Source organism: Hipposideros armiger, unplaced genomic scaffold, assembly GCF_001890085.2.
Source record: "Hipposideros armiger isolate ML-2016 unplaced genomic scaffold, ASM189008v1 scaffold_389, whole genome shotgun sequence".
In the NCBI taxonomy this organism is placed as follows: Eukaryota; Metazoa; Chordata; class Mammalia; order Chiroptera; family Hipposideridae; genus Hipposideros; species Hipposideros armiger.
Genome location: NW_017731739.1, coordinates 283,891 through 309,943, shown reverse-complemented (window position 1 = coordinate 309,943; position 26,053 = coordinate 283,891). Strand labels below are relative to the sequence as shown.

The 26,053-nt window shown below is 48.7% G+C and overlaps 1 protein-coding gene across 1 annotated transcript in view; it reads right to left on the bottom strand.

Annotated features, from left to right (window-relative positions):
- The window catches only part of DAAM2 (dishevelled associated activator of morphogenesis 2), a 127,593-nt gene that overhangs the window by 52,125 nt on the left and 49,415 nt on the right, over positions 1-26,053 (bottom strand). The window contains exon 2 of the mRNA XM_019663382.1: positions 1,846-2,071. Coding sequence (XP_019518927.1) covers positions 1,846-2,013 — 168 coding nt within the window. The 5' untranslated portion in view covers positions 2,014-2,071. The remainder of the gene's footprint in view (positions 1-1,845; positions 2,072-26,053) is intronic.

Below are 26,053 nucleotides of genomic sequence, written 5' to 3'. Positions count from 1 at the left end.
AACTCTGGGTAGTTAGTGTCAGAATTGAGTTAAACTGAAGGACACCCAGTTGGTGTCTGCAGAGAACTGGAGAATTGCTTGGTGCGGAAACCCACACATTTGGCATCAGCAGTATTCTGAGTAACAAAACAGATCTTAGTAGTACTAACACCCATCAGACTCCAAATGGTTTCCTACACTAGTAAACACTTTGTTCTCTCCCACCCACTCTCCCACCCTGAGGAAAGGCATAAATCAGAACAACGTTGAGTTTTCCTAAACCTGATGTAATGAGGAAGGTGGATAACTTTTTCACATCACCTGGATGGTCTCATACTATAGTAGTCTTGTTATTTGAAGGGCTGGATGGCCTTAATCGGATACATCCATTACTAAATTCCAGTATGAAACCCCATTCCAAATCACACTGCATTATTTCTCAGCTGGCAAACCACGAGAATGAGTGGCCAAGAGCCCATGGTAGATGAACTTGTACTTGTGCCTACTGCTCTATGCCACGGTTCAGGTCTGAGTCCTGGGCACAGGTCCTGCAATCCTGTTCTGGGCCTTTCTTTGGTGTGCAGGCTTTGTCTCACCATCAGACCTCCAAAAAGCAGAATCATGCTTCTTTCCTGCTCTGTCTCTTTGTGGTCAGGGCATGAAGTTTTACACACAGGGCTTCCCATAAAGGCATTGTGTCGCTCTGGTCTGAATGGGTACCACCAAGAGTCAGGGAGAGCTGATCCCAGTGTGAATGGCAGAGCTTCTATAGACATGGGAAACAGTCACCCCAGACCTGAGCCAGGCTCCAGCTGTGATACAGGCATCTCCACCTCCATACGAAATGAGACAATTAAGTTCGTGAACTCATCCTAGAAAAAAGTGCTACATACCTCATTGCTGAATATCACTATGGTCACCTTCGAAGTACTACCCTTGGGAAGCTATGCAATGATGCTAGTGCCTAGGCCACCCTTCAAAGCAATTTTGAAACTCTTTTTCTGGAATGGCCATCAGAGCTGTCATCATATTACCATTGATGTCCTGAATGTCATCAAAATGTCTTCCTTTCAATATTTCCTTTATCTTCAGGTAAAGAAAGAAGTCATTGGGAGCCAGATCAGGTGAATAGGGAGGGTGTTCTAATACAGTTATTTATTTACTAGCTAAAAACTCCCTCACAGACAGTGCTGTGTGAGCTGGTACATTGTCATGATGCAAGAGCCATGAATTGTTGGCGAAAAGTTCAGGTCGTCTAACTTTTTCATGCAGCCTTTTCAGCACTTCCAAATAGTAAACTTGGTTAACTGTTTGTCCAGTTGGTACAAATTCATAATGAATAATCCCTCTGATATCAAAAAAGGTTAGCAGCATCGTTGCAACAAGTTCGCGAACTCAATTGCCAGACCTCGTAATTCTAGCCAATCAGCTTTTGTCTACCGAATTCCACCCTGTCTCTTCTTCCTGTGTCTGAGATCAACGGATCTCAGGGAAATTCCAGAGAGCAGAAGAGAGAAAGGTGGCAACTGTTCGAATGTTTTTTGAGGCTCCTTGCTGTCATATTTCACAAGAGCCTGGACTTGCTCCTTTAACAGTCACCTAACTGCTCCCCCATGAAATCAAGAATCCAATGGAGATATGAGGTAGGTCCATTCTTCTGGAGACACATTTCCCGGTGTCCAACCCAGTGAGTGACTATTTCTCCCACACAGCTGAGGTGTCCTGGGGGGGCCACCTCAGCCCCAAGCAAGTCTTCAAGAGGTGGAGATCCCAGTACACGGGCACCTGCCCTCTGTCTTGCTCGGCCTGCTCCAGCCATTCCCCTCCCCTTTGTCAACACCCTTCCTTCCCTGTCCCCTCACTCACCACCAGCTCTGCGAAGCGCACGTTAAGCTCCTCTGGGTTTGGGATAGGACTGGAAAACTCCATGTACTGCAGAGGGTGGGTATCGCGGAGGTTGATCTCAGGGAGGTCGCTGCCCCCAAAGCAGCACAGGAAGCCCAGGCCATGGCGGCTCCTCTTGCGGGGGGCCATGGTCACTGCAGGCCAGGGGGACAGTCAACAGGCAGGTGCCTTAGGTCCTCATCGTGATCTGGGTGGATGAACAGAGAGCACAGGGTGGTCAACATGGCAGCCAGGTAGGTGGGGACAGTGTTCACTCTGCCACCACATCTTCGTTGCCCAACTGCCAGGAGCCCTCAACCCAATAGCCAAGCCCCTTCTCTTCTCCCACAGTTTCTCTCTGTTTTCTCTAGCTCTTTCTACCTGGAAGCATTTCTTCCTCGCCATACCCTCTCAGTGTTCCCTGCCACAAACATTGTAAGATTCCCCTTCTATGCCCCTAGAGAAGAGTAGAGGGCTGTAGTCACAGGACGTGATGTCCGGGATGTCAGAGCTGGCACTCATCTTACCTGTCTATCACTGTCAGATGGGAACCCTATTCCCTATCATCTGGCAGACCCATTTCCAGCAGAGCTCACTCACTCACTTGATTAATTCTGGAGTCTGGCGATACCTGGCTTACAGCCAATGGGGAAGGAAGGCTTGAGGCATTTTCAAGTATTGAATCTTAGCTGTTGCTTCTAGATTTAGGTCATTGACAGAATGATCAGAATGTCTCCATGGTCTTTACTCATTACTGCTAAAACTATTGATATAGGATATGGATAGACCTAGATAGCATAGCTACTTCACTTAGGAATGTCGAAGAACTAGTCATCAACATTTTCAGGGGACAGTCCTTCAAAGAGCTCTAAATCCATCAACTCATGCAGTTATCCAGCCCTCTTTTCTATAAAGACACCATAGGAGACATCTAAAGCCTTTCGGAACTTGAGATATGACAAATCTAAGGCATTCCTTTGAACCAAACTCTAGAACCTTATCAAAGAGAGATAAGATAAATGTGGCATAACTTGTTCCTCATGAACTCAGAGTAACTTCTGGAGAGCATTGCTTTGTTTCCTGAGCTCTCATCATGTAGTGAATAACTCAGTCACCTGATCTGCCCTCCCATATAAGTCATGATGCATTTTAATTGTCATTCTAGACTTTTTGACCAGCTCCATTTTATCTTTCTTTATCAGCTTTGTGACAGACTTTTTAATAGACCCAGAAGAGCCTCAAATAATGCACTACCCAAAGTTGCCTTGTGTTACTGGTTATCTTTTATGTATTTACATATTGGCTCTCCACAGCTATAGTGAGGGCTCCTTGAAGGCAGGGGTCATGCCTCCTACTTCCCTGACAGCCCCCAACCCCCACCCCCATTTCTATAGCTAATGAAGTGCCTTGTGCTTTGTGAGTGTTCAATAAATATTTCTTGGTCAACTGGAAAACAACCTGTGCTCATGAAAAAGGAGGAGAGGAGTCCTTATCGACCAGTCAAGACATATTGATGGACATCCCTGACTCCTAGTGGTTGGTAATCCAACAGGAACCCTTGTAGAGAACAAGGGGACAGTCTCGAGGCTGTAGATAGAGGAAACAGCAGACCGGCTAACACAGAAATCCTGGTACATGGGGACAAAGACCTGGAATAGGCTGGTGGCTGAGAAAAACAAGAGAGGAAGGGAGGCTTTGGGTTTTCCATGGGACTTGTTAGCCAATGAGGCTCACAAAGCACCAATTCTGCAGGCAGATGGGGTGGCCTGCCCTGGAAGTCCCCTGCCTGATGCCAAGTTTGGGATAATGACGCAGAGTACAGACCAGAGGACAGTACATTGTTCCATCAGCATCCAAAATGCAGCTACAGTTGGTGGGCAAGACTGCTTTGAACAGGGCACAAAGTATGAGAAAGGAGGCCATGGAGAGGGTGGATTGATGGCATGATGGGGTTCAGGGGAGGGAGCACTGATGTCTGGGAGGACCTGTGAGCTCTCTTCTGCACTCACCTGCTCAACTTCTTCTTGCTCCTGCAGGCTCCTTCCTTGTCCTTCTCTGCCCTTTAGCTCCTGAGCCAGGCTTTCCCAGGAGAAATCAGGGGTAGGGGCAGGGCGGACATACAGCCAGCACATCCTGTTAGTCTTACACCAGCTGTTTACTGCTGTGACTTCTCTGATTGGTTGGTGCCACACCATACCTGCCATTAAATATTTTTCATGTCTCCCCTGAGTATGAAGAGTGAGGGGTAGTGTCCTCAGGAGGGACGAAGTAGACACAGACCCTCCAAACAGGAAGTGCCCTCCTTCCAGAGAGGGGCCTGATCACCCAGGGGAGTGCTGCATATTTGCCCTTTTAAGGGGAGGCCTGTTTGACAGCTCCTGAGTGTGTTTATGTTCCTGAGAATGCTCTCCTCCCCACAAACCCATCTTTAAGTCTGCCTCTCTTTCTTTGCGCCCCATCTAAACATCCCAGACTAAAACCACAGCCTCTCAGCTAGCTTCACAGAAGGGAGAGAAAATTGAGGTCCAAGGAAAAAATGTTTTATCTGAGGTCACACATGCTAGGGACATAGCTGGGATTGAAACCCAGGACTCCAGTGTTCGAGCAGTGGTCTGGCCCCTACCTCGTCAGAGCTCATCTGCCCACGTCAGTGGCTCATTTATCCAATGCCCCAGCCTCCCTCCAATAGAGAAGACCAATCTCAACAGCTTAGTTTAGAAATAGCTCCAGTCTCAAAGGTCCCCTCTAGACCGAGTGGGGGTTATGGAGATCCGAAAGGCCACCCGATTCTCCTCCATCAGGAGGAACTGCTTCCATCTTCCACCACCCCAATTTCTTATCGGATCCCTCCTTCATTTCGAGAGAGTCTTCGAAGTCAAACAATCTAGGATTTGACTCTTGGCTTTGCGTTCCCAGGTGGGTGACCCTGAGCATGTTTCATAAGGTCCTAACCTCTCAGAACCTCATCTGTGATACCAAGATAATAAGAGCATCTTCCTCACCGGGTTTTGGTGAAAAGTAAATAAGTAATAGAAGTAAGATGCCTGGAGCACAATGGGCACTCACTAAGGACGGCCAGCACTGCTGCTGTGGCTTCATGATTATTATCACCAGCAAGGTGAGCCTGGCCCTGCCTAGAGCCTGCAGCCAGGAGCCCTTTTTGAGGCATGGATGGGGCCACCAAGGTGGGGCATTGGACGAACTTGCCCAGCCACATACAGAAGCTGCCCAGCTTTGCCTAGCCAGAGGAGCTAGGCTTTTCCTCAGGCTCTGAACTACCTCTAGTTAGAAAGGTAAACTCTTGTCGCTGACCCTGGGCAAGAAATGAGAAAGGTAGAGGTGGCCAGAGTGATTTATTTCTGCAAAATCGCTTTACAAAGATGAGCAACAGAGGTTCCCATCTTAGAAAAGAATTGAGAAGCAATATGAAAAAATGGAAAGCAACAACAACAAAACAAAATCCAGTAGACTTGAAGTTGGGTCAGAGGGATTTAAGCTGCTCTCCACCCCACCACCCTCCTTTCTCTCTATAGAAACTTCCCTAACACCAACAGCTCCATGCCCTCCATATCCTGTCTCCTTGCCCCATCCTCTTCTCCTCCCTGTGGGGACAAGGTCTTCCAGGACAGTCCCTAAACACAGACCAACCGGCCCGAGACACCGAACCATCTGGTCACCGCCAATAGCCCTCTTGTAACTCTCACAGGGGACTCCTCCAGTCCTCCGGCTCCTGCAGGCTTCCCCCTACTTATTGTCACAACCTTCCACATGGTGGAAAAAACCTATTTCCTCAACCCAGGAGGCCAGGGCTAGTGACCAGCTAGCTATGGGTCAGGGAGCCATGGTATTATCCTCATCGGGCCTCAGTTTCCTTCTGGTGCAACGGCAGGGTTTGACTGAAGAACTCCAAGGGCCCAGTCAGCCCTGACCTTTTGCACCATCTGGTTCAGTCTCATTCCCAAAGATATCCCCAGGGGCTCGCCTCAGCCCACACTGCGCACGCCTCCCACATTCCACCCCAAGCCAGGAAGTACTTCCTATTACTTGAGTCTCAGTACTCCCATTTGGTCTGTAAAGATGAAAATCCTAACCCTTACCCTCAAATCCTGGCCCCCAGCCCCTTTACACACCAGTTGTTGTATTAATTAAGACTTCAAAAACCCCATATCATCACTGGTTTACTCCTAAGTCATAACTAAAAACAGAAGAATACTTGAGACGTTGGTATTAGTCAGACATGGGACTATACTATATTTCATCCTCACAACAACTCTCTGAGATAGGTGGGCATCATTTTAAAGAAGTTATTTAAAGGAAAAAAAAAACCCAACCTTTTGGTTCAGAGAAGTAACTTGCCTAAAGACACACAGCTAGTTATGGCATAGCAAGAATTCAAACACGTGACTGACTCTAAAGCTATAAACCACTAAACCATAGGGCACATGTCCAGGGAATGCCCTAATCTGAGGCCTGCTCAGAGCTTTCTCAAGTGTTCTACACATCTAAATTCAATAATTCATAATTGAGCACTTCCTATGAATTGGACCAGGCGCTTTCACAGCTCTGCAACCTCATTTCAGCTTCACAGTGACCTTGTAAGGTGGTTATTACCATTATCCCTCCCTACAGATGATGATATTGAAGCTTCAGCAGCTGTTACATAGCTTGTCAACAACACTGGCTACTAAGAGACAGAGCTTGAACTCACAACTAAATATCCTGACTCCAAGTTCAGTGACCTAATCAGAGGACCAAAGCTGACTCATCCACCGTTTCTTCTTGGGACCAATGCTATGGCTTCAGAGTATTCAAATTTCCTACTCCTACCCCCTTTCCCAAGTTCCATACATGGGAGTAACAGGGCAAGGATGTTCTACTGTGTCTCTCCTTGGCCACTTCCAAAGAGCCTACTAGGAGTCAGGCACCGTGCTGAAAATTTTGCGCTTTATCTCATTTATTCCCTGCAACCCTCTAACAGCACGACTATCCCTTCTTACTGATGGTTACATTAAGACTCCCAATCAGCAGCCGCAGTGAGCAGCCATCCAGAAGCCGGCGACTGATCTGCCTCACCGAAGAAGAGCGCAATGATGGTGCCAACTTGTGCCAGTGAAGCAACGTCCTCCACAGCTAGACTGAAGAACAAAATGACAGCAACTTGTCTGTTCCCCTTCCCCCAATTCCCAAGCACTGTTCCCATCCCCCCAATTCCCCAATAAAAATCTTAAAAAAAAAAAAGACTCCCAAAAGTCAGGCAACTTGCCCAGCGACCACATCCTATAGGTAAAGGGGCTGGGTTTTGAGGACAGCGGTGTTGCACTTGAATGCATATGATTTTAACCAGCTTCTAGCCCATATTTTGGACACTGTCCTAGGTGGTGAGGACACAGGTGTAAACCAGGTATGGTCCCTTCCTTGAGGAGGACCCCTTCTAGTGGGAGAGCCAGGGAAGTCAAGGCAGTGACATAGAAGCGTTAGAAAGACAGGTATTATGCCAGCACTGAGAAAGTGGACCTGAGGGCATGAAGAGGAAGTCAGGGAAGATTCCAGGAGAAAGTGACATTGACCAGTCTTGAAAGAGATGAGAGAATTCAGGAAGGGTGCAAGAGGTGGGAAAGGCATTGCAGGCAAAAGGAACAGCATAAGTGAAGACACGGAGGGAGAAACAGTGTGGTGTGTGTGAGGCCAGGGTCCTAATCAGTGGCCCATTTCTTTGTGCTTAAATCAATAGGCAAAGGGAATTGACCAGGTATACAAGTACCTTGGTTTGACAGTAGAGCCCAGGCGTCCTGAGGAGCCTGCTCCTTAGCTCTACTCTGCCTACCATGTCCCCTGGGGCTTGGGTCTGGGAATGGGGCCCAGAGCTCCCCAGAGCTGCTACATGGATCATAAGGAATCTAAACAATTTCCTGTTCCACTGGCAGGCAACTCCTCCCTATATACTGACCCCTGTGTGCCACTGGAGGTCACGTAGGAAATGGGCCCGGGCCCAGTTTATCTGTGACCTGGTTCCCCAAGGACGAATCTATGCTTTTCCATCCCAGGCTGTACCACCCAGGCCTCTGTCCACCATCACCCCACTGCCCACCCACACCATGCCTGCTCCCACTTTGAACCTCTGAAGACAATCCCCTCCTGCTTTGTGGGCAGCAGACAGGCGTGTGATCCCTCATAACCCGATCTACACACACTTCCACCCTGAAGCTGTCTGATTATCAACACCCACCTCCACCCCACAAACTTGATTGGGTTCTGTTCAACTGCCATAAACTCTAACTATGTGATTTCAGATCACTTACTTAGCCTCTCTGAGCCTCACAGTTTCCTCATCAGTAATATGGGGAAATAATAATAGTATTATACATACTTGTTAGGGTTAGCATGAGGACTAAATTAGTGAAGACTTGTAAAGCACTTAGAAAAGTGCCTAGTATTAGTAACCATTATTAATGGCTATATAGATAAGCTACTGTTATAACAATGAGGACACCTGAATGTTGACTACATGCACTACAGAAGGTTCTCTCTCTACGGGAATGAATTTTACCTATTATCACAGAGGCTGGCAAATGTTATAGGGACCAAATCCAGCCCATCGCCTGTGTTTGTCAATGCAGTTTTATCAAAACACAGCACACCCATTCGTCCATGGCTGTTATCATGCAACAGAAACTCCTGCTCCTTTACGGAAAGTTTACTAGTCGCTATGTTATTAGGTTGAATTATATGTAACTCCCAGTATTCAGTTATGTTTAATCTACAAAATCATGAATTTACTATGGTTCAATTTAGTCTATCACCCCGGCTTGTGTGCCTAGTCTTACCCATTAAGACAGAAGTGTAGTTTTCTAAGTCCAGTGACTCTAATCATAATAAAGCCATAATTATCATTCATCCCACTCCTATAGGGTACCTATGATCACCGCCCCCCACCCGCCCACCTTTTACAGATGAGGAAATCTGAGACTCAGAAAGATGCAAAGTATAAGCCTAGGCCTCAAACCAGGTCTCCAGACCCCACATCTACCACCCTCTCCTCACTCAGTGCAAAGAAGTTGCCAGGAGTGAGATCCATCTCTGATTTGGACAAGAAATGGAAGCATGATGACCTCTCATCCCCCCACTTCTCTGCGGGCCCATCTCCCAGACATTGCTGGGGCCACAGAGCTGAGGGGTCCCGTTGTGACTTTCCCGTCACCCTCAAGACAACTCAAAACAATCTGCCTTGCACTGTGAGCCTCAGGTGGGGCTGGGGAGGGGGCGGGGAGAACCTTCAAAAATAAGCAAGCTCCCTTTCCAGGACTAGGGGAGCTATTTTTAGCAGCCGCCTAAATTATGGTTTCCCCCCTCTGCTCCGGGAAAGGCAAAGAAAGCAACAGTCAACTCTCTCAGCCTGAGTCCCCTCTATGCAAGCTTTGGGGCAGGCCATGCAGAGAAGGGGAGAAGGGAAAGGAGAGAAAGGGGTAGCTTGCTAGGAAAGTGAAACTAAAAATTCCCCAACGTGACATTTCTCTGACTTGGGGTTAAGTGTGGAAGTTAGGGATTTTCCAATTGGTTTCTCATTTTGAGAAACGATGAAGAGAATATAGGTTCCTTTGTCTTACTGGGACTGTAAACAAGCAGATAGCAGCTCTCCAAGGCCATGGTCAAGCATTCATCCACCCATCCATCTAGCCATCCCCTGAGGGGCTGCCATGTACCAGCCATTTCCTGGGTGTTTCAGATCAAACATCAAACCCTATCCTCAGCAGGTTTACAGTCTTACTGGGGAGGCGTGTGCATAAACAGCTAGAATGCAAGGAAGAGGTGGAGGCACAGCTCCAGCAGGACCTGGGACTGCAGGGAAGGAAGGGTGGCTTCTGGGGGGGGCGGGGGGGGGGGGGGGGGGCGGATAATCTGATACATTCACCACAGGAAGTGGCATTGAAACTGGGTCAAAGAAAAAAGAATATTAGTGCATGCCAGTGTGTGTCTGTGTGGTGGTGGTGGTGGGTCCAAGAAAGCCTTCACAGCAAAGGTGTACCAGAGTGCCTGACATCAAGAAAAGCCCGGAGGTGAGTGAGTGATGAAGGGAAGTAGTTATACCAGTCTGGAACCCAGGGCTCTGAAAGGTACAGTGGGAAACAGGACGGGCAGATAAAGGCAGGCCCTGAGTGTAGCTCTGAGTAAGAGTTACTAGGCCAGGAATTGCCGAGAGTGGAGAGGAGGGGACGAATGCCAGAGATGTCACGGAGGGTGTGCCAGCACGTGTGTGAGCGGATGTTGGGACTTTGGTATGACATGTCCTGGGCACAGACAACAAGGACTTGGGCTGAGCATCAGAGGGAGTGGTGGGAGCTTTGTGGACAACAGCTGGGAAGTTAAGGAGAAGAAGGAATTTCAACACCCAAGTCTCTGCTACCCATTAGAGCCACAGGGGCTCCTGGCCAAAGGGAAACCACCCTATACGCGTGTGACACCCATCGCCTCAGTCCCCGGCTTCCAGGAAGCCAAGCCCCTCCTCCATCACACAGATCGGGCTGTCTTAATGACAAGACTTCAGGGAAAAACGTCTATAGCTTCTTCCTGTGCACTCCTGCCAGGTCTCCTACCAGAACACCCAGCGTGCTGAGAACTCACACCATTCTAGATACTTCCGGTTGGGAGAAGCTCCCTCCTGGTCACTCTGCCTGGTCCTCTTCTCCTGGGGTCCCAGGACAAAGGCAGTCTGTCACTCATGAGGGCAGAACCCTGAGGTCCTGTCAGGGCAAGCTGGTGCTGGGACCCAGCTGGGTCTGTGCACATGGACTCACTCTGGGCAATGGACTGAGTCATCCCAGACACAGTTCCCACCTTACAGGGCTGCTAGCCCCTCTTAGCATCCTGTGTTCACACCAGAGAAGACCCTGCGTGTGCCTCCAGGCCTGGATGGACAGAAATCCTGGACTGCAGGCACATTCCGTCTCTTCAGGGTGGGTAGAGTGGGGGAGGGCAGGGGCTGAGATGGGGGAAGGGAAGCTGAACTGACTCCTGGGAGGCAAATGTGATGGAAGATGCAGACCTAGGGTGACCTCTCACTTGCCCTTCACTCTTGTTCATTCAATTTCATCTGTTCACTCACTCATTCTAACAAATATTTGTTGAGCACCTAAGTACCATGCAAAGAGCTGGAAAAACACAATAGTGAACAAGAGTTCAGTTTGGTGGGGTAGGGGAACAATTAAGCAAATACGTATAACAAAGCGTGGGTATGGTTATGATGAGGGAAGTACAAGTCTTTGAGTCTGATGAATGTTTGCAGAGCTCCATCCCAAATGCGGGCTCTATTCTACCAGTTCACACAGAGGGGTTACAAGCACACTGAATAGCGGAATGGGTGCTGGGGATATCCAGAGATGTCATCAAAGGTTCAGCACCTGAAGTCCATCCCACAATTACTAATACTATAAAAGACTGAAAACACCCCAAATACTAAAACATAAGGATTGATTAATGGGGAATGATTAGATAGACATATCTACACACATGTGTGTGCACACACACAAGTGCAAGCCCAAAGTACAGTAATACCTTGGTTTGCGAGCATAATTTGTTCCAGAAACAAACTACTCATATTGCCAGACATTGCTTGTTTACCAAGTTAAAATGTATTAGAAATGTTTACTCGTCTTGTGGAACACTCGCAAAGCATGTTACTCGCAATCCAAGGTTTTACTGTAATTCTCTTTGGGTTGCTGGAGGTTGGGGGCATTTAAAAATATTTTTCTAGATTTTTTCCCCAGATTTCTTAGTATGAGCACTTATTAATTTCATCAGAAAAAAAATAATATTATTATTTTCAAAGAAGAAGAACCCTAGACTAAAAATGGTTTGAGTCCCACCTCTGCCCTAGCAGGCTACCCAGACAAGAGAGGAATGACCTTGGACAAGACAACGTAATTTCTGTGCCTTGTCTGTAAACGAGCAGGTCAAACCACATGCTCCCTAGAGTTTCTTCCACCCCTGACACTAGGCTCTGTGCCACAGAATACATGAGGTGCTAAATGATGCTGGCTGAATGGAATCAGAATCCCTGAGCACCCATTAGTTCATCGTTCACTCATTGGTTCATTCATTCAACCACCATTGTTTTTAGCACTCGCTCTATGCCTGGCTGTTGGTGCTGCGGATATGAGGGCAAACTAGGCACAGCGCCTGCCCTCACAGACCTGCAGTCTCCCAAGCTCTGAATCCCCTTCCACTGTTCTTTGTCATCCATCCCTAATGTCCCATCCTATTAATGATTCTTATCACTTTTCCCAAAATGCCTCGAGTGGGTTTGCTTCATTCCCAGACACCAAGCCTCAGACCTGTTCCAGCCCCACAGGGTCTCATGCTGGGGCCAGAGCTGACCTTGCATTTCTCTCCTCGCCAGCATTCTGCAAACAGCTCTTTGAATAACGTGTCCGGGAGCACCTGATTCTGCACTCCTTGGTTTAGCATCCCTCAGGGTTCCCAGGCCAAACTGAACACACCCTGCTTTCATTTTTAGGTTTGGCCATTTGGTGGGGCTCGCAAATTCCATACCAACCAAGCCTTGAAATCAGATCTACATCCTAAGGGCCACAGAGGACCTGGAAGGACTGGAGCTCTCCTACACTGCTAGTGGGAACGCAAAATGGCACGGCCATTATGGAAAACAGTTTGGCCATTTCTTAACAAGGTAAACACACCCCTCCATAGAATACAGTCATTCTACTCCTAGGGGTTTACCCAAGAAATGGAAGCATAGGTCCATACAGTCTTCTTCATAAATGTGCATGGCGGCTTTATGTGTAATGGCTCCAAACTGGAAACAACCCAAATGGCATGAGCAGGTGAATCAATAAACAAATTATATCGTGCATCCATATAATAGAAATATTACTCAGCAGTAAAAAGGAATGAACTATCCCTACATGCCACTCGTGGGTGGATCTCGAAATAAGTATAAGTGTTAAGAAGCCAGAGGGCAAAGGGGTACATACAGTATGATTCCATTTCGAAAATTTGAGCAAATGCAAACTAATCTAAAACCATCTGAGTGGTTGCCTGTGGAGGAGGATGAGGGTGGAAAGGAAGGTGGTGGATTATTAAAAGGCACGAGGGAGCTTCTGGGGGTGATGGACAGGTCCACCATCTTGACTGTGGTGATGGTTTCAGAGGTGTATACATATGTTAACACGTATCAGATTATGCACTTTAATTATGTAAGTCTTCCTGTATATCAATTATACCTCAATAAAGCTGTTATCAACAAACAAAACAGGCCTATTCACAGACTCACAATATCAAACCACCAAGGGCTCAGGTCACTGTAGCTGGCTACCTTCTAGAAGATGACTATGTCAAGCTGCTCTACAGATTCCGGGAAAGACCATGGAAGAGTGAGGGATGCAGGAAAAGGAATCCCCCACAGGCCCAAGCCTCGGCCCATCTGGTGTCATCTCCCAGGAGGAGGGGTGACATATTGTAAAGTGTATACTGTCATATTAAGTATATTGTAAAGTGTATACTGTCATATTAAGTCTGGTTCAGTGGCTTGGTACCTGTGAGCCACCTCTCCCTCGTGGGCACCCGGATGACAAAGCCCACCTGCCAGGGCTACGGTGAGCACCAAATGAAGGACAAGTATTTAGCAGCCAGCACAGCCCCCAGCATATCACAGGCCCTCAACCTGAGTTCCCTTCCCCTCTCCCAGCCCCAAGCTGCTCACAGTGGTGGCTAAGGTTCAAGGCTTAGCCCATGAAAGCGTAAGAGAAGCCAAGGGGCTCCCAGGAGCTGAATGAGGATAGAGTTAGAACCCAGCAAAGCACAAACAGGCACAGATCTGGTTCCATCTGGATGTCTCTGGGGATAGGGATGAAGTGACGGGAGTCCAGGGCCCCTGGGTGGGTAAAACTATGGCACTCACAGCCCGGGTTGTGGTCCTGGAATTTGCTAAGAGGCAGACAAGATGGCAAAGGGGATTGAGAATGGCAGCCATGATATGGAGTTACCAGGAAGGATGTGGTTTGGGTGGGGTGAGGGAGATGCCTGACCCTTGCACACTAGACAAGCAAGTATAGGAGATGCTCAGTAAATGACCGAGAGAGGGAGGGAGGGAGGGAAAAAATTAATGCAAGTTAGCACATGAGAGGGTTTGACTCTATAGGTGCAGAGATGTATGTGTGGGTGGCGTGTGGGGGTAACTGTATGTAGCATGTGTGTGTATATGTTTATAGTGTGATGTATGGTGTGTGTGTGTGTGTGTGTGTGTGTGTGTTTATGTGGTATGGTGTGTATGTACAGGTGGTGTGTGTGTGTGTGTGTTCATCTCCAGGAAACAAACACACATGATTCCACTGACTTTCAACTCTCTGCAGAAAGATGACCCAGCCATCTCCACAAAGTGTGTGAGCAGAGGAAACAGGAATATCACTGAAAATCAGCCTCTGTGCCAATTTCAAATCAGCCCACCCTTAAAGGAGCTGCCCATGCATAATATTTAGGAAATGGTACTGGGGACCATGCAATGTCTTGTCTTTAGTTTCCCATGAGCCGCAAGGTGGCCTGAGAGCAGAGACCCATTCAAAGGATGCTTGTACCTGCCGGGGGCCAGAACCTGAGTATCCACATTCATCATCTTATCTAATCTCAAGACGACAAAGTAAGGTCAGGATTTTTGACTGATGAGAACATGGAAGTTAAAAAAAACCCGGAGATGACACCCAAACTAGGGCTTTTTTCCTATCTCATTCTGACCCAGTTTCGATTCTCATTCTGACACCATCTCATTCTGACCCAGTTTCGATTTGGCTCTGGGGCATGTGTGTTCCCATGCATGTGTGTATATGTGTATTCCTCTATGTGTGTTCTGCAGGTGTAACTGGGTTTCCCTTGGGTGTATATTATAATGGGGCATATACTCCCTCTGCCTCTGCTATTTGAAATTGTGGTGTCACATTTTAGCTGCTTCCCCAGCAAGCATGAGATAGAAAAAACAAATTCCTGACAATAATGTGTCTCCAAACTACTCTATGTGCCGCACTTTACAAGACAGATATTCAATACATTTCCAGAAAGAAGAATACTAACATTTACTAAGAACTAGGGTGAGCGCAAACTGTCAAACTTTTTATTTCAGTTAATTATCTCCCAATCCTGCAAAGATGGTATCATGATCCTCATTTTCACATCTAGGGAGATTAAAGCTCAGAGAAGATAAGCAACTTGGCCACGTCAGTAAAGTTAATAAAACATGTGAACCTCAGTCTGAATGATTCCAGAGCTCAGGCGTCGCTTCCCACTGCACAGAAATGACTGTGTGAATGGCAGCACGCTGGTAACCGGTGGGCACTCCCACAGCCACTAGCAGCTTCCCACGGTGCCCCATCGTTTCTCCATCCCCCATCCCAACTCTCAGGAAAGAACTCAGCACTAGTACGGAGAGACCCTGTCCCCCAGGCAGACAGCAACCCGGTCCCATCATCTTACCATTCACACTGAGTCACAGAAAGGTCCAGGCTGTCCCATCTTGGAGGCCAGCCTCTTGGGCATAGGAGCTGGGCACCCTCAGAAGGACCTCCGGCTTGGTTTCAGGCTCTGCTGTCCTGTCTCGAAATCTTTAATCATTTTTGAACAAGGAGCCCTGCATTTCCATTTTGCACTGGGCCCTGCAAATCGTGCAGCTGGTCCTGCCTATCTTCTAGGACAGCCAGCGCAGGCAGGCTTTCCCAGGGAGAGCAGCCCAGCCAGCCACTCCCTGTATGTTTCCAAAAATGTTACCCTCAGTCCCTGAATGGTCAGGGCTAAACAGAGACAAGTTACTTTAATCTGGGGTGGCTTTCCGCCTGAACGGCCTTGATGGGCAACTCAGTAACTGCAGGACTGTTTCTGGCCCGATCTCTCCTCCTTTATCCCACGTCACCCCTCCACTCCACACTCCCTGGTTCCTGACCACATTGTCCTACTCACTCCTGTCTCAAGGCACCATTGCTCAAGGGACTGAAATTCTTAGAGGGCATGGACACTTCCGCTTTTATCTCCAGCTCCCCCCACAGGGCTCTTTCTGCAAACTCAGCAGGAACTCGATAAAAGCGGATGGATCACATCAATTGCAGTGTTTCCTGCATTTTTGACTCGATCCGTCAGAATACATATCATCCATGTGATGACATGACATTACTCATACACAAAGATTGTATGTCCTCCTGCAATCAGGTAAATATTAGGAGCATTGTTAACTTTGAAATATAGTAAGAATGGCACTGCTTGTTCTACATTGGGGCTCACAATATTAGCGCCCCCTCTCCTTCCTCCTCCTCCTCTCCATCCCCTGTGTAGATCCTACCTTCTCCAAACAGCCTTCCTCACCAGCCTAATCTACCTGAATTTTCCCAAATAAACACAGAGCACTTTTTGTCCAGTGTTTATAGGATATTTCATCCTATATTGCTACATGGCACTTTATGATACTTGATTTTTTTATATTAATTTATATTTTTTATACCAGTGAAAATTTCCCCCATCTAAACTCTGAGCCCCATGAGAAGAGTTCCCGGCACAGTGTCATGTACCCAAGTCCACTTCCTGAATGAAAGACTTCTAATGGCAGTGGGTGGGGTGGGGGTAGAGAGAGGAGAGAGTCAACGCCCCAGAAATAAATCTTTATGGAAAACCAAATGAACTCAGGTCCTTCAAACTTTTCTCTTCTTCAAAGTCCACTGGAGGTCAAAGGCATCCAGACTTTGGCCAGACACCCACAAGAGGTGTCTCAAGTGACACTCAGCAAGAGGCAAAGGCATGCTCCTTTATAAACCTGCACAATAAAATCATATCTTGGCATTCCCAGACAAAACACAGGCCATTTTCATTTCTGTTTGTTCCTACGTTCCCCTTCCTTCCTGGTAGGTAAAGACATCTTGCAGGTAAAAGGTATAAGAGATATATTGGTATTTCCTCTGTGCTTGGAGGAATGGGATGTTTCCTCTGAGGGAAATGAGACCCTATTGTTATTTGTTTTTTGGGGACAAGCTGGGGTTTTCAGAGCCCACGCCATCCCTCCCAAGAGTCCCAAGTCCTGGGAGCAGTCCTTGCACTTTGACCTTGACTTCTCCGCAAGCTTTGCCCTATTCTCCCCACCTCCTTCTCTCCCCCTGTCTGTCTCTTCAGTGCCCAGTAACTGAGGCTCACGAAACACCTCGCCCTGGGATCTGCACATCTGGGTGTCTCTTTACACCCTGTCTCTAGAGGTCCTTTTCTCAGTCGTCCCTCGCCTTGGTGTTTCAGGACAATATGAAGTCCAACCTCCCGGTCCCAAAGCTCCAAGCTCCCACTTCCTCTTTGGTTGAAAGCAGCTGGTTTCTCTGCCTGAGGCAGCCTCTCCCTGCCCCTCCCCATTCTCCTGGCCATGCACTCCCTTCCACACAGGTGTGGGGTAGGCATGCCTCCTCAGCTTCCTGCCTTTGTTTCTCCATCATCAAACATCAGCTAGAGCTGCTATTGATTGCTTCCTGAATTCTAGTCATTCACACTGGGCCGTGACTTCTTGAGCACAGTTCATTGGGAACCGTGTGCCCAGCACAGAGCCTGGCACACAGCAGAGGTGCCAGGGTTTTGCCCAGGTTTGCATCCCAGACCTGCCCTTCTCCCTTATCCTTTCTCCCCGCAATCAAGCCTTCCCTGACATTATTTCAGACTAATTCAGCAATGCTCACTGCGAAATCCTCCTTTTCCCAATCTCCACCTCCATAGTTCCAACTACCCACATTTCCATTCCAATATGCTGACACAACTCCCACCAACTTCCTCTCAAACTGACTTCCTCTCCTCTCCCCTTTAGAGCACCCCTGCTTTTCTCTGTGATTGACACACCAGTCCTAAGGTTCAAAGCTACAGAATCATCATTAACTCTTCCTTTGTCTTGAGTACTGCTTTATAGCAGGCATTCCATACGCATTACCTCATTTAATTTTCACAACAAACCCTTAAAAGTGGGTAACAGCATCCTGATTTTACAGACGAGGAAACTGAGGCTCCCAGAAGTCAAGTGACCTGCCCAGGGTCACAAGCACATGCCTGACTGAGCTGGGGCTTATCAATGGTGCAGATTCCAGGGCCCTGCTCTCAGAGACTTGGGGTCAGCAGATCTCGGGTAAGCACCCAGGAATCTGCATTTTCACAAGTTCCCCAAGTGGTTGGGATGCACGTTGCTTAATTCACTCTTGGTTCTCTCCCCTCCTGTTTCACCAGCATCTGTACCCACCTTTATCTCAAACCGCCCTTTCTTCCCAGAGTCGTGATCAAACTCCCCAGGTTCTCACACTTGGCTGCACAGTAGCATCATGGGGCATTTTGAAAAATATTGATGCCTGCATCCCAATCAGAACCAATTAAAACAGAATCTCTAGGTGGGCATCACTAGGATGAGCAGGGGTGTCATCCTGGTTTGCCCAGGAGTGCCCCAGTTTTAATACTGAAAGTCCCCCATCCCAGGGAACCCCTCAGTTCTGGGAAAAATGGAACAGCTGTTTACCCTACAGGTCTCTGGCATTCGTAAATCTCTCTAGATGATTCTAATTTGCAGCCAAGCTTGCAAGACACTAGACTAAATCCGGGTCAAGAGATGCCTCTCCCAGTCAGCCAACTCTTCCGGGCCTTCCCGAAAGACAAAGCTAGTCTTCGTTTTGTTTCCATGTAGCTCAGGCAAACTCAAAATGTGTCCCTAGGCCAGCAGCACCAGTGTCACCTAGGAACTTATTTATAAAAAGGTGGAGCCAATTCTAAAAAATGTGTTTTTCTCTCAGCTCCAGATCCTTTGTAAATCCTTACCAAGAGCAAAGAACATTTACCGGCTTGAGTGAGGTGGGGATTAAGGAGTTAACTGCTAAGCAGGCGCTTGGTGGTGGAGGTGGTTTGAGGTTGAGAGGCCAGTCCCCAGGGAGGTGCAGTAGTGCTCAGAGGGGGCTTGGTTTTGATTCAGATGAGACACACTGACCACGAACTAACTAGCTGGCTTGCTTGTGCCATCTCATTAAATTCAACACTAACTCTGTTAAGTATATGATGTTGGGGTCCATCCATAAAACTTTTCTCTTCTTGGTTGAGTTCAGGACCAGTTGAGAACTCGATACATGAAGCAGACAGACAGAGGTCACAGTATCAGCTGTGTTCCTGATAAAGCTGCAGGAGTATGTGGCTTTCTATCGCTGGCCTAACGGACTTCCTACTATCCCACTCATGAGCGAGGCCAGCTCCCATGTCCAGAGACATAGGACGGTGGCCGTGGATCTCCGCGCAGAAGCAGGCTCCTGACTTCATTACCCACAGCTGGCCAGACGCACCCACCCTGCAGGTGGCAGATCCCAGAGAGGAGAGGGAGCCTTGGAGTGTTGGCAGGTGCTGCTCATAACTTTGCCCAGAGTCACCGTTAGAGACGCCTCGCCTCTTCCCTTGAGAGAGTGATGGGGAGGGAGAGGCCTGAGAGTGAGCAGCCAGGGTTCTCCACCCCCATGCACATTAGAGCCACTCAGGACCTGACCCCGCGCCCAGCGAGGCTGACCTGCTCTGGGGAGGGAGCTGGGCATCGGTAGTTTGTAAAAGTTCCCCAGGTGATGCTAAGCGGCAGTCAGGATTGAGTAATCACTCTTGGGAGAAGCAGCTAGGGAAAAGGCAGCCAGGGACATTCCTTTCTAAGGGTCAGGGTTATTTTTATTTCACAACCTGGGAACTGAGTGCTCAGGAACCTTGAGCATCTTGCCCTATGCCCAGAGCTCGGAAACAGAATACTGGGGCGGTTGGGGGCGGGGAGGGAATGGCAGTAAATGGATCGGCTTTCTCCAGATCTCGGTGGACTTGGAGGTTTTCAGCCAGGTTGGAGCCAGATCAGCGAAACCAGCAGTTCTAGAATCTCCTGGAGGTCTTATTAAAATGCAGCTCAGTAGGCTCACAGTTTCTGAGTCAGAGAGAGGGCTGTGTAGCAGTGAGATGAGCATAGCCTTTTGACTTAGGCAGACACGGGTTCTAGCCACAGTTTGGCCACCACCAGGCGGGATGACCTTGCCTGGATGACCTCTCTCAGGTTCAGTTTCTTCATTTGTCAAATAGAGATCACAGGAGTCATGACCTCATGCGTTTCTTGGGAGTTGAACGAGGGCACCCAAAGTACCCAGTGTGGTGCCTGGAACACAGTAGGAATGGGGATAAGTTGCAGATGCCGATTCGTATTTGTAGATATTGTTGTTATTTGGGGACAGCTTCTTTGAAAAGATTGAGAGGAGGTTTTGGATATAGGCAAGAATACGAAGAGGCAGAACACCGAGGAGAAAATGAGCCAAGACTTGAAGGATGCAGGGAGGGGAGCCAGAAATGGAGCAGAAGCCAGTGCACAGAAGTGGGGAAATCAAATTGTGTACAGAGGGTGGGGTTCTGCTGCAGATCTGGCTGGGAGAGGGGCTGGGATTGAAAGCCACCCAAAATAGCACTGCCTTCTCTCCAAGCACACAATTTGCTTTTCCCCTCCTCCCCTTCTCTCCAGGCCATACTCCACATGCCTCTGTCCAGACTCATTTGTAAGAACTGTCCCCCCCTCCCCACCGCACCCCCACCCCTGCCCTAGGGATGCAAGGAATCTTAGCAATGTGTCCAGCTCTAAGTGCTGGACAGAAAGAAGCAAAGTAAAGGAGAAAACCCCGCTCTCTAGGCCTGCGTCTTTGTACGGCTTCCCACAGCCCCCACTTTTCCTCTCCCCCAAAAGGTGGCCATTCTGAGCCTGCATCTGGTTAGAAGTATCCAAACCAAGAGAGGCACCAGCAGCCTGCTCCCCCATCACCCAGCCACAACGCGCTCTTTGCCAACCGCTGTCCCTCCCCTCGTTCATAACTAGACTCATTCTTATCTCCCTGTGTCTTCCCCAGTGAACTTGACTTGATTGCAAGAGTTCCTTCCTCCACGTGTGCAGCCATTCATTCGTCCATAAATACTCACTGATCACCTTCTCTGTGACCAGGCACTGTGCCGGGCAGCAGGGATTCCAGTATGAGAGGACAGAGTCCCTGCCCTCCTGCAGGCTACGGAAGAGAGCACTGGATTTGGAACTCACACCGTCCTAAGGAGAAAAGGGGGCCCCCTCCCATGCTATTCAGTGTTGTCTTTTCTAACATGAGACGAGACCTCCCAGCCACGGGTGAGATGCAGCCAAGCCTTCCTCCTGTCTCTTGCACACCCAAAACACTCCAAAGAAAACACACCTGTATCAGACATGGATAGCACACTTCATGCTGCTTTCCAATCCGTAGACTTTAGAGATTTGTCTGAGCCTCAGTGCATGTCATCTTTGGTAACTGCCCTGACCCCTGTATCTGGCATCTTAGCCTAATGACCATTCTAACTAACACCTGACCGTCTTGGGAGTACTAGGCACTGGAGATGCGGAGATGAATAAGATATGTTCCTGAGCACCTAGAGAACACAGTCTAGTGGGACAGCCATGAGCATCAACAGATAGTCATAACATAATATGGGAAGCACAGGGAAGACATTGTCATGTGCGTAGACAGAACATCCAGCACAGCCTGCTTGTTGACAAGGAGGAAACCAGGGGAGGCTTCCTGGAGGAGGCGATGCCAGAGCTCAGTCTTACGGAAAAGCAGCAGTAGGTTTGAAATGAAGCCTGCGCATTGGCTTGACTCCTGCCATTTTGGGTTATCTAAGTCATTTGTCATTGACTTCGCTCCTTTCCCTTTCCTGTCCTTCCCCGCCCCTCCATCTCAGAATTGGGGCTTTTAGAACAATAGATCCATGTGCACATGGTATGATTGTGGGTGGATTTTCCCCCCTCCTTTTATTTAGAGTTAATATTATAACACCAATAACATGAAGCTAATTATGTATTAAAAGCTAAAAATATAAAGCAAGGGTTTATTCACCCTAGTTATTTTTAGGTGTTGACCAGATTACCTCCCCACCCCCCACCCCTCTTAGCCTTTCAACTCCAGTGCAGCTGAGGGCCAAAGCTGAGTTTTCAAGTGTTGCACCATGGTCCTTAACAGCTGGGAAACAGCTACTGGCCGACAGAAAAGGGCAGGGCTTCGGCCAACTGGAGAGCTGAGGGTCGGGGCTGTACCAGGCTCTGCAGAAAGGAGCTACAGCTTGTGAGTCAAAGGACTCTTTAGCGGGGGACGCAGAGTGGGGAGGAGGTTGTCAAACCATGCTTCTTGTCACTCACAGTCATCTGAACAGGGAGTGAAAAATCCTTGTTCATGTCAAGACTGAATGAGAACAGAAAGATGTAGGCATTCACATTCTACATATGAATGGGAGAGAATGTGAAGACCAGCAGCCCCTTGTTAACACACAAGGAGATTTCCTGTGACACAAGGAATCTGTCCTATTTACCCCTGGTTGAGTCCATCGAAGCCAACCCCCCTTTCTCTGGGGATTTTATACATTAGTCAAGGGGCCACATTTTATGTCACTGAGTATTATTAATAGCTAAAGAACCTGCACCCCAAGACTCCTTTCTGAGAAGCAGCAAAAGCCTCAGGAGTAGGATGGGGTGGAGAATGCAGACATGTTAGCATCCAAACTTAACTCTGCTCTGTGAGACTAGCTGTGAGACCTTGGGAAAGTCACCTCACTTCTTTAAGCCTTACCTTCTTCATCTGTAAAAAGAGAATGACAGGACATAACCTCATACCGTAGTCATGAGAAGTGACAATTGAGGCATAATACTAGGTATCTGATACAGAGTATTTCACAAGGAAAATATTTCCCAGTATGTTTTGCCTCTGGGAAACCCAGGTGTTCCTTCTTTTTTCCGTTTCCTTTCTCTAGTCCCCTTCTAATATCAGAACAAAACCATGACCCTGAGCAAAGAAGCCTCCAGAACAAAAAGGTCCATAGAGGTGGGGAACAGTTGTTAAGCGGTGATGTTGGTTTTTCCAGACAGGAAGAGTGACTAGAAAACCTTTTTAGGACTAGAAAGGAAAAAGAAATAAATGGCCAGGACTTCACTCCCTTCTCCACCTGGGAGAGGGAGCAGGGACATCACTAGATATGGCCCAATGACTTGGAGAATCCCAGAATAAGGACACACACCTGGGGAAAGGTCACGCCCTTTGGAGAATTTTGCCTGTATCTGGGCTCAGGGCCACATGGCTCTGTAAGGGGCAGGTTAACAAGGACCGAGGAAGTCACCTGGGGACTGCCCTCAGGCCCGTCTGTCTACAGTCCTCACATCCAGGCAATAGCTGGACATTCAGGCCCTCCAGGGGCAGGCGGTATTTCAGGAGAGCCAGGGGCCTGAGAAAGCCACAAGCTTCAGCAGTGGATGCCAGGTCCCCCCTCAAAAGCTCTGGGGGATCAGACCAGACCTGGCCCCTTCAGTAGATTTCAGCACAGGGGCCCACAAAGCAGAGGAAACACAGCATGCTTTACCGGTGGCCCCAAGGCCCTCCCGGGGCAGCCTTGAGAATACTGGAGCTTCCTGGGCACCAGACCACAGGCAGAGGACAGCCACAGGGAGACACCTTCACAGAGGGGTGACTTCACTGAACCGCGATCCAAAGCCACTGTCTCACATCAGAAGAGACTCAAGTACCTTTATTGATCAAGTAAGATTTTTATTGCAAGTTATCTGGTATAGGAAATAACTACTTTTCTCTGCACACATGAGTTGTAATGTATGCACGTGCACAGCCCATTTCAGTAAGTCTTCCCTAAATATTAGCTGCTATCATCACCATCACTACCACCACCACCACCACCACCACCACCACCACCACCACCATCATCATCACCACGATCATAAAGTAATCGTGGGGATTACATGAGCGGACTCCTGTACCTTGATTGGGGTAGTGCCTGGCCCCTAGTAAGCACTGCGTAAGTATCAATAATTGCCCACCCTCTCAGGGAGGTCTTCTATGACTATTTAAAATAACCCCTCTCCCAGCACTGTCCACTTCCCTTCTTCCATTTTCCACATAGACTTATCACTATATAAGATGCGATATATTTTACTTTTTATAGCATCTCTCTCTCCCACTAGAATGTGAGCTCCATGAGACACTTTTGTCCATCATTCATAGCTATGCACAGTGCCTAGAATCACTGCCTAGCACATAACAGGCCCTGGTAATAAAGAATGAATATAGGAAACATTACTTACTGACTGTATACATTTAGGTAGATTATGTAACTCCATGTGCCTCCGTTTACATATCTGGAAAATGGGGTTGGTTCCTATATCCGCAGATCGATGTGAAGATTAAACGAGACAACATTTGTGACTATGCCCACTCCAGCCCTTGGTATGCGGTCGATGGATGCCGGCTGATTGGGGAGCACCAGGCTCGGCCTGACTCAGGCAGGGCCTGCAATGGTTAATCCCTGATGCTCTTCCCCCATGCAAGGCAAGGCTGGGCTGCGGGGCCACTGGCAGCGGTCCAGGTAGACGATGATGAACGTCCGAGGAGGGTGCCTGCGGAGCTGCCCTGGTCCGCATTCTGGGTCTTGACCAGGGCAGCTGCAGTCTCTCCCCTCCCCGTCCTGCTGAGACAGGCTGCCTGGTCCTAGAGCATTTGGGAGTGAGTGCAGGAGCTGAGCGGTGGGAACCTCCACCCGCCTGGGTCCCACGCCACATCCTGGCCTTGGGGGAGGTGGGCCCGAGGTCTGGACTTGATTCCCAGTCATTCCCAGGCGGCCTTCTCTCCCGCTGGCCCAGCTGGACTTTCTGAGCCAGAGGGCTGCAGGGGCAGGTCTGTCCCTTAGCATCGCATTGTCCCTACCCATGAGCAGGAAGATGCAGGCTTCAGCACAAGGAGAGCCTGGATTCTGGGCCCAGCTCTGTCAGCCCACCCACCTTCCCAGCCTGGGGCAGAGAGTACGTTCAAAGGCAAATAAGCCTCTTGTGACCAAGTCACAGAGAGGACACTGAAGAACTGACTCCAACCAAGGTCATTTCCCATTTCTCTCATTTCTCACAACTCTCCAGCTTTCCAGCAACTTCCTCAAGAGTCCATTCCTCTCCATGACTGACTGAGAAATAGATGGAAGCAGCTAGATGCACAGGCTTTCAACATGAATGGTGAAGAGGAATAAATGCATGCACCCCGTGGATTCATTCATTCCACGATCATGAATGGAACTCCCCCTCTGTGCCAGGCACTGTACACTGTAGGGACGTGACAGAGAAGACACAGACCTGGTCATCAAAAGTTGCTCTTGGTCGAGGAAGGGGGTCAGGCAGAGCTGCACAGGGCATGATGGGAGTCTGGGTGAAGGGTCTCTAACTCCACCCGGGGAAGGAGGGAGAGTCAGGAATCGGGGGAGGATGACACCAAGGTGCTTCTGGCAGGTAACGTCTTGGGGGAGCATACAGGAGTGAGCGAATGATATCCCTCACCATGGGGCCGGCTCAGAATCACTCCAGGGAGACATTGGCCTCAGCCGCCATCCTTTCAGTCTTCAGGGACATTTGCTAGAAAGGAAGCCGTCTGAGGGCAGGGACATGGTCAGCCTGCATCCCTAGTGCTATTACAGTGGTGGACACACACAGGAGGCACTCAGTAATGTGCCTGAATGCGTCAGTGAACAAATGAACTTCCTGAAGGTAAGATCATTGCTGCCTCCGAGGAACCCTTGTTCTTACCCTCTTAGCACTCACAAAAATACGATCGCCTGATTGCCTCTTGGTGAGTACAAATAGCTTCACGCACTGTAATGCTCCACCTGGTGATGAACAAGGTGTCTCCTCAGCCTCCAACACAGGTGTCTTTCGAGGGCACACACAATGGGGTTCTGTCCATCTCCCAAAGTGCTACCAGTTCCCCCCTGCTCCCCGCCCCCAGCCACACCCCTTCCATAAGCCCTGGGTGCAGCTGCGAGCATCTCATGCCACATGGACAATAGCCAGAATGAACAGGCACTTGGCACCCATGTCAATGCCTTGGTCTGTACAGGAGAACAGCATGAAGCTGCTACCCACAAGCAGTCCTGGACATACTGCAGACCCCGCCACACACTGCTCCCCAGCCACCACCATGGGGTCCCTATGAAGAGGGGGTGCCGATCAGAGTGCTCTGTTCAGACACCACCCTAAAGCTGGCCCCTGGGTAAGTTATCCAAACACCAGCCGTTCTTGCTTCCTTCTCAGTAGAAAATTGCAGACAGCACAGTTTCCCCTGGTGTTCATGGTATCCATTCCTATATT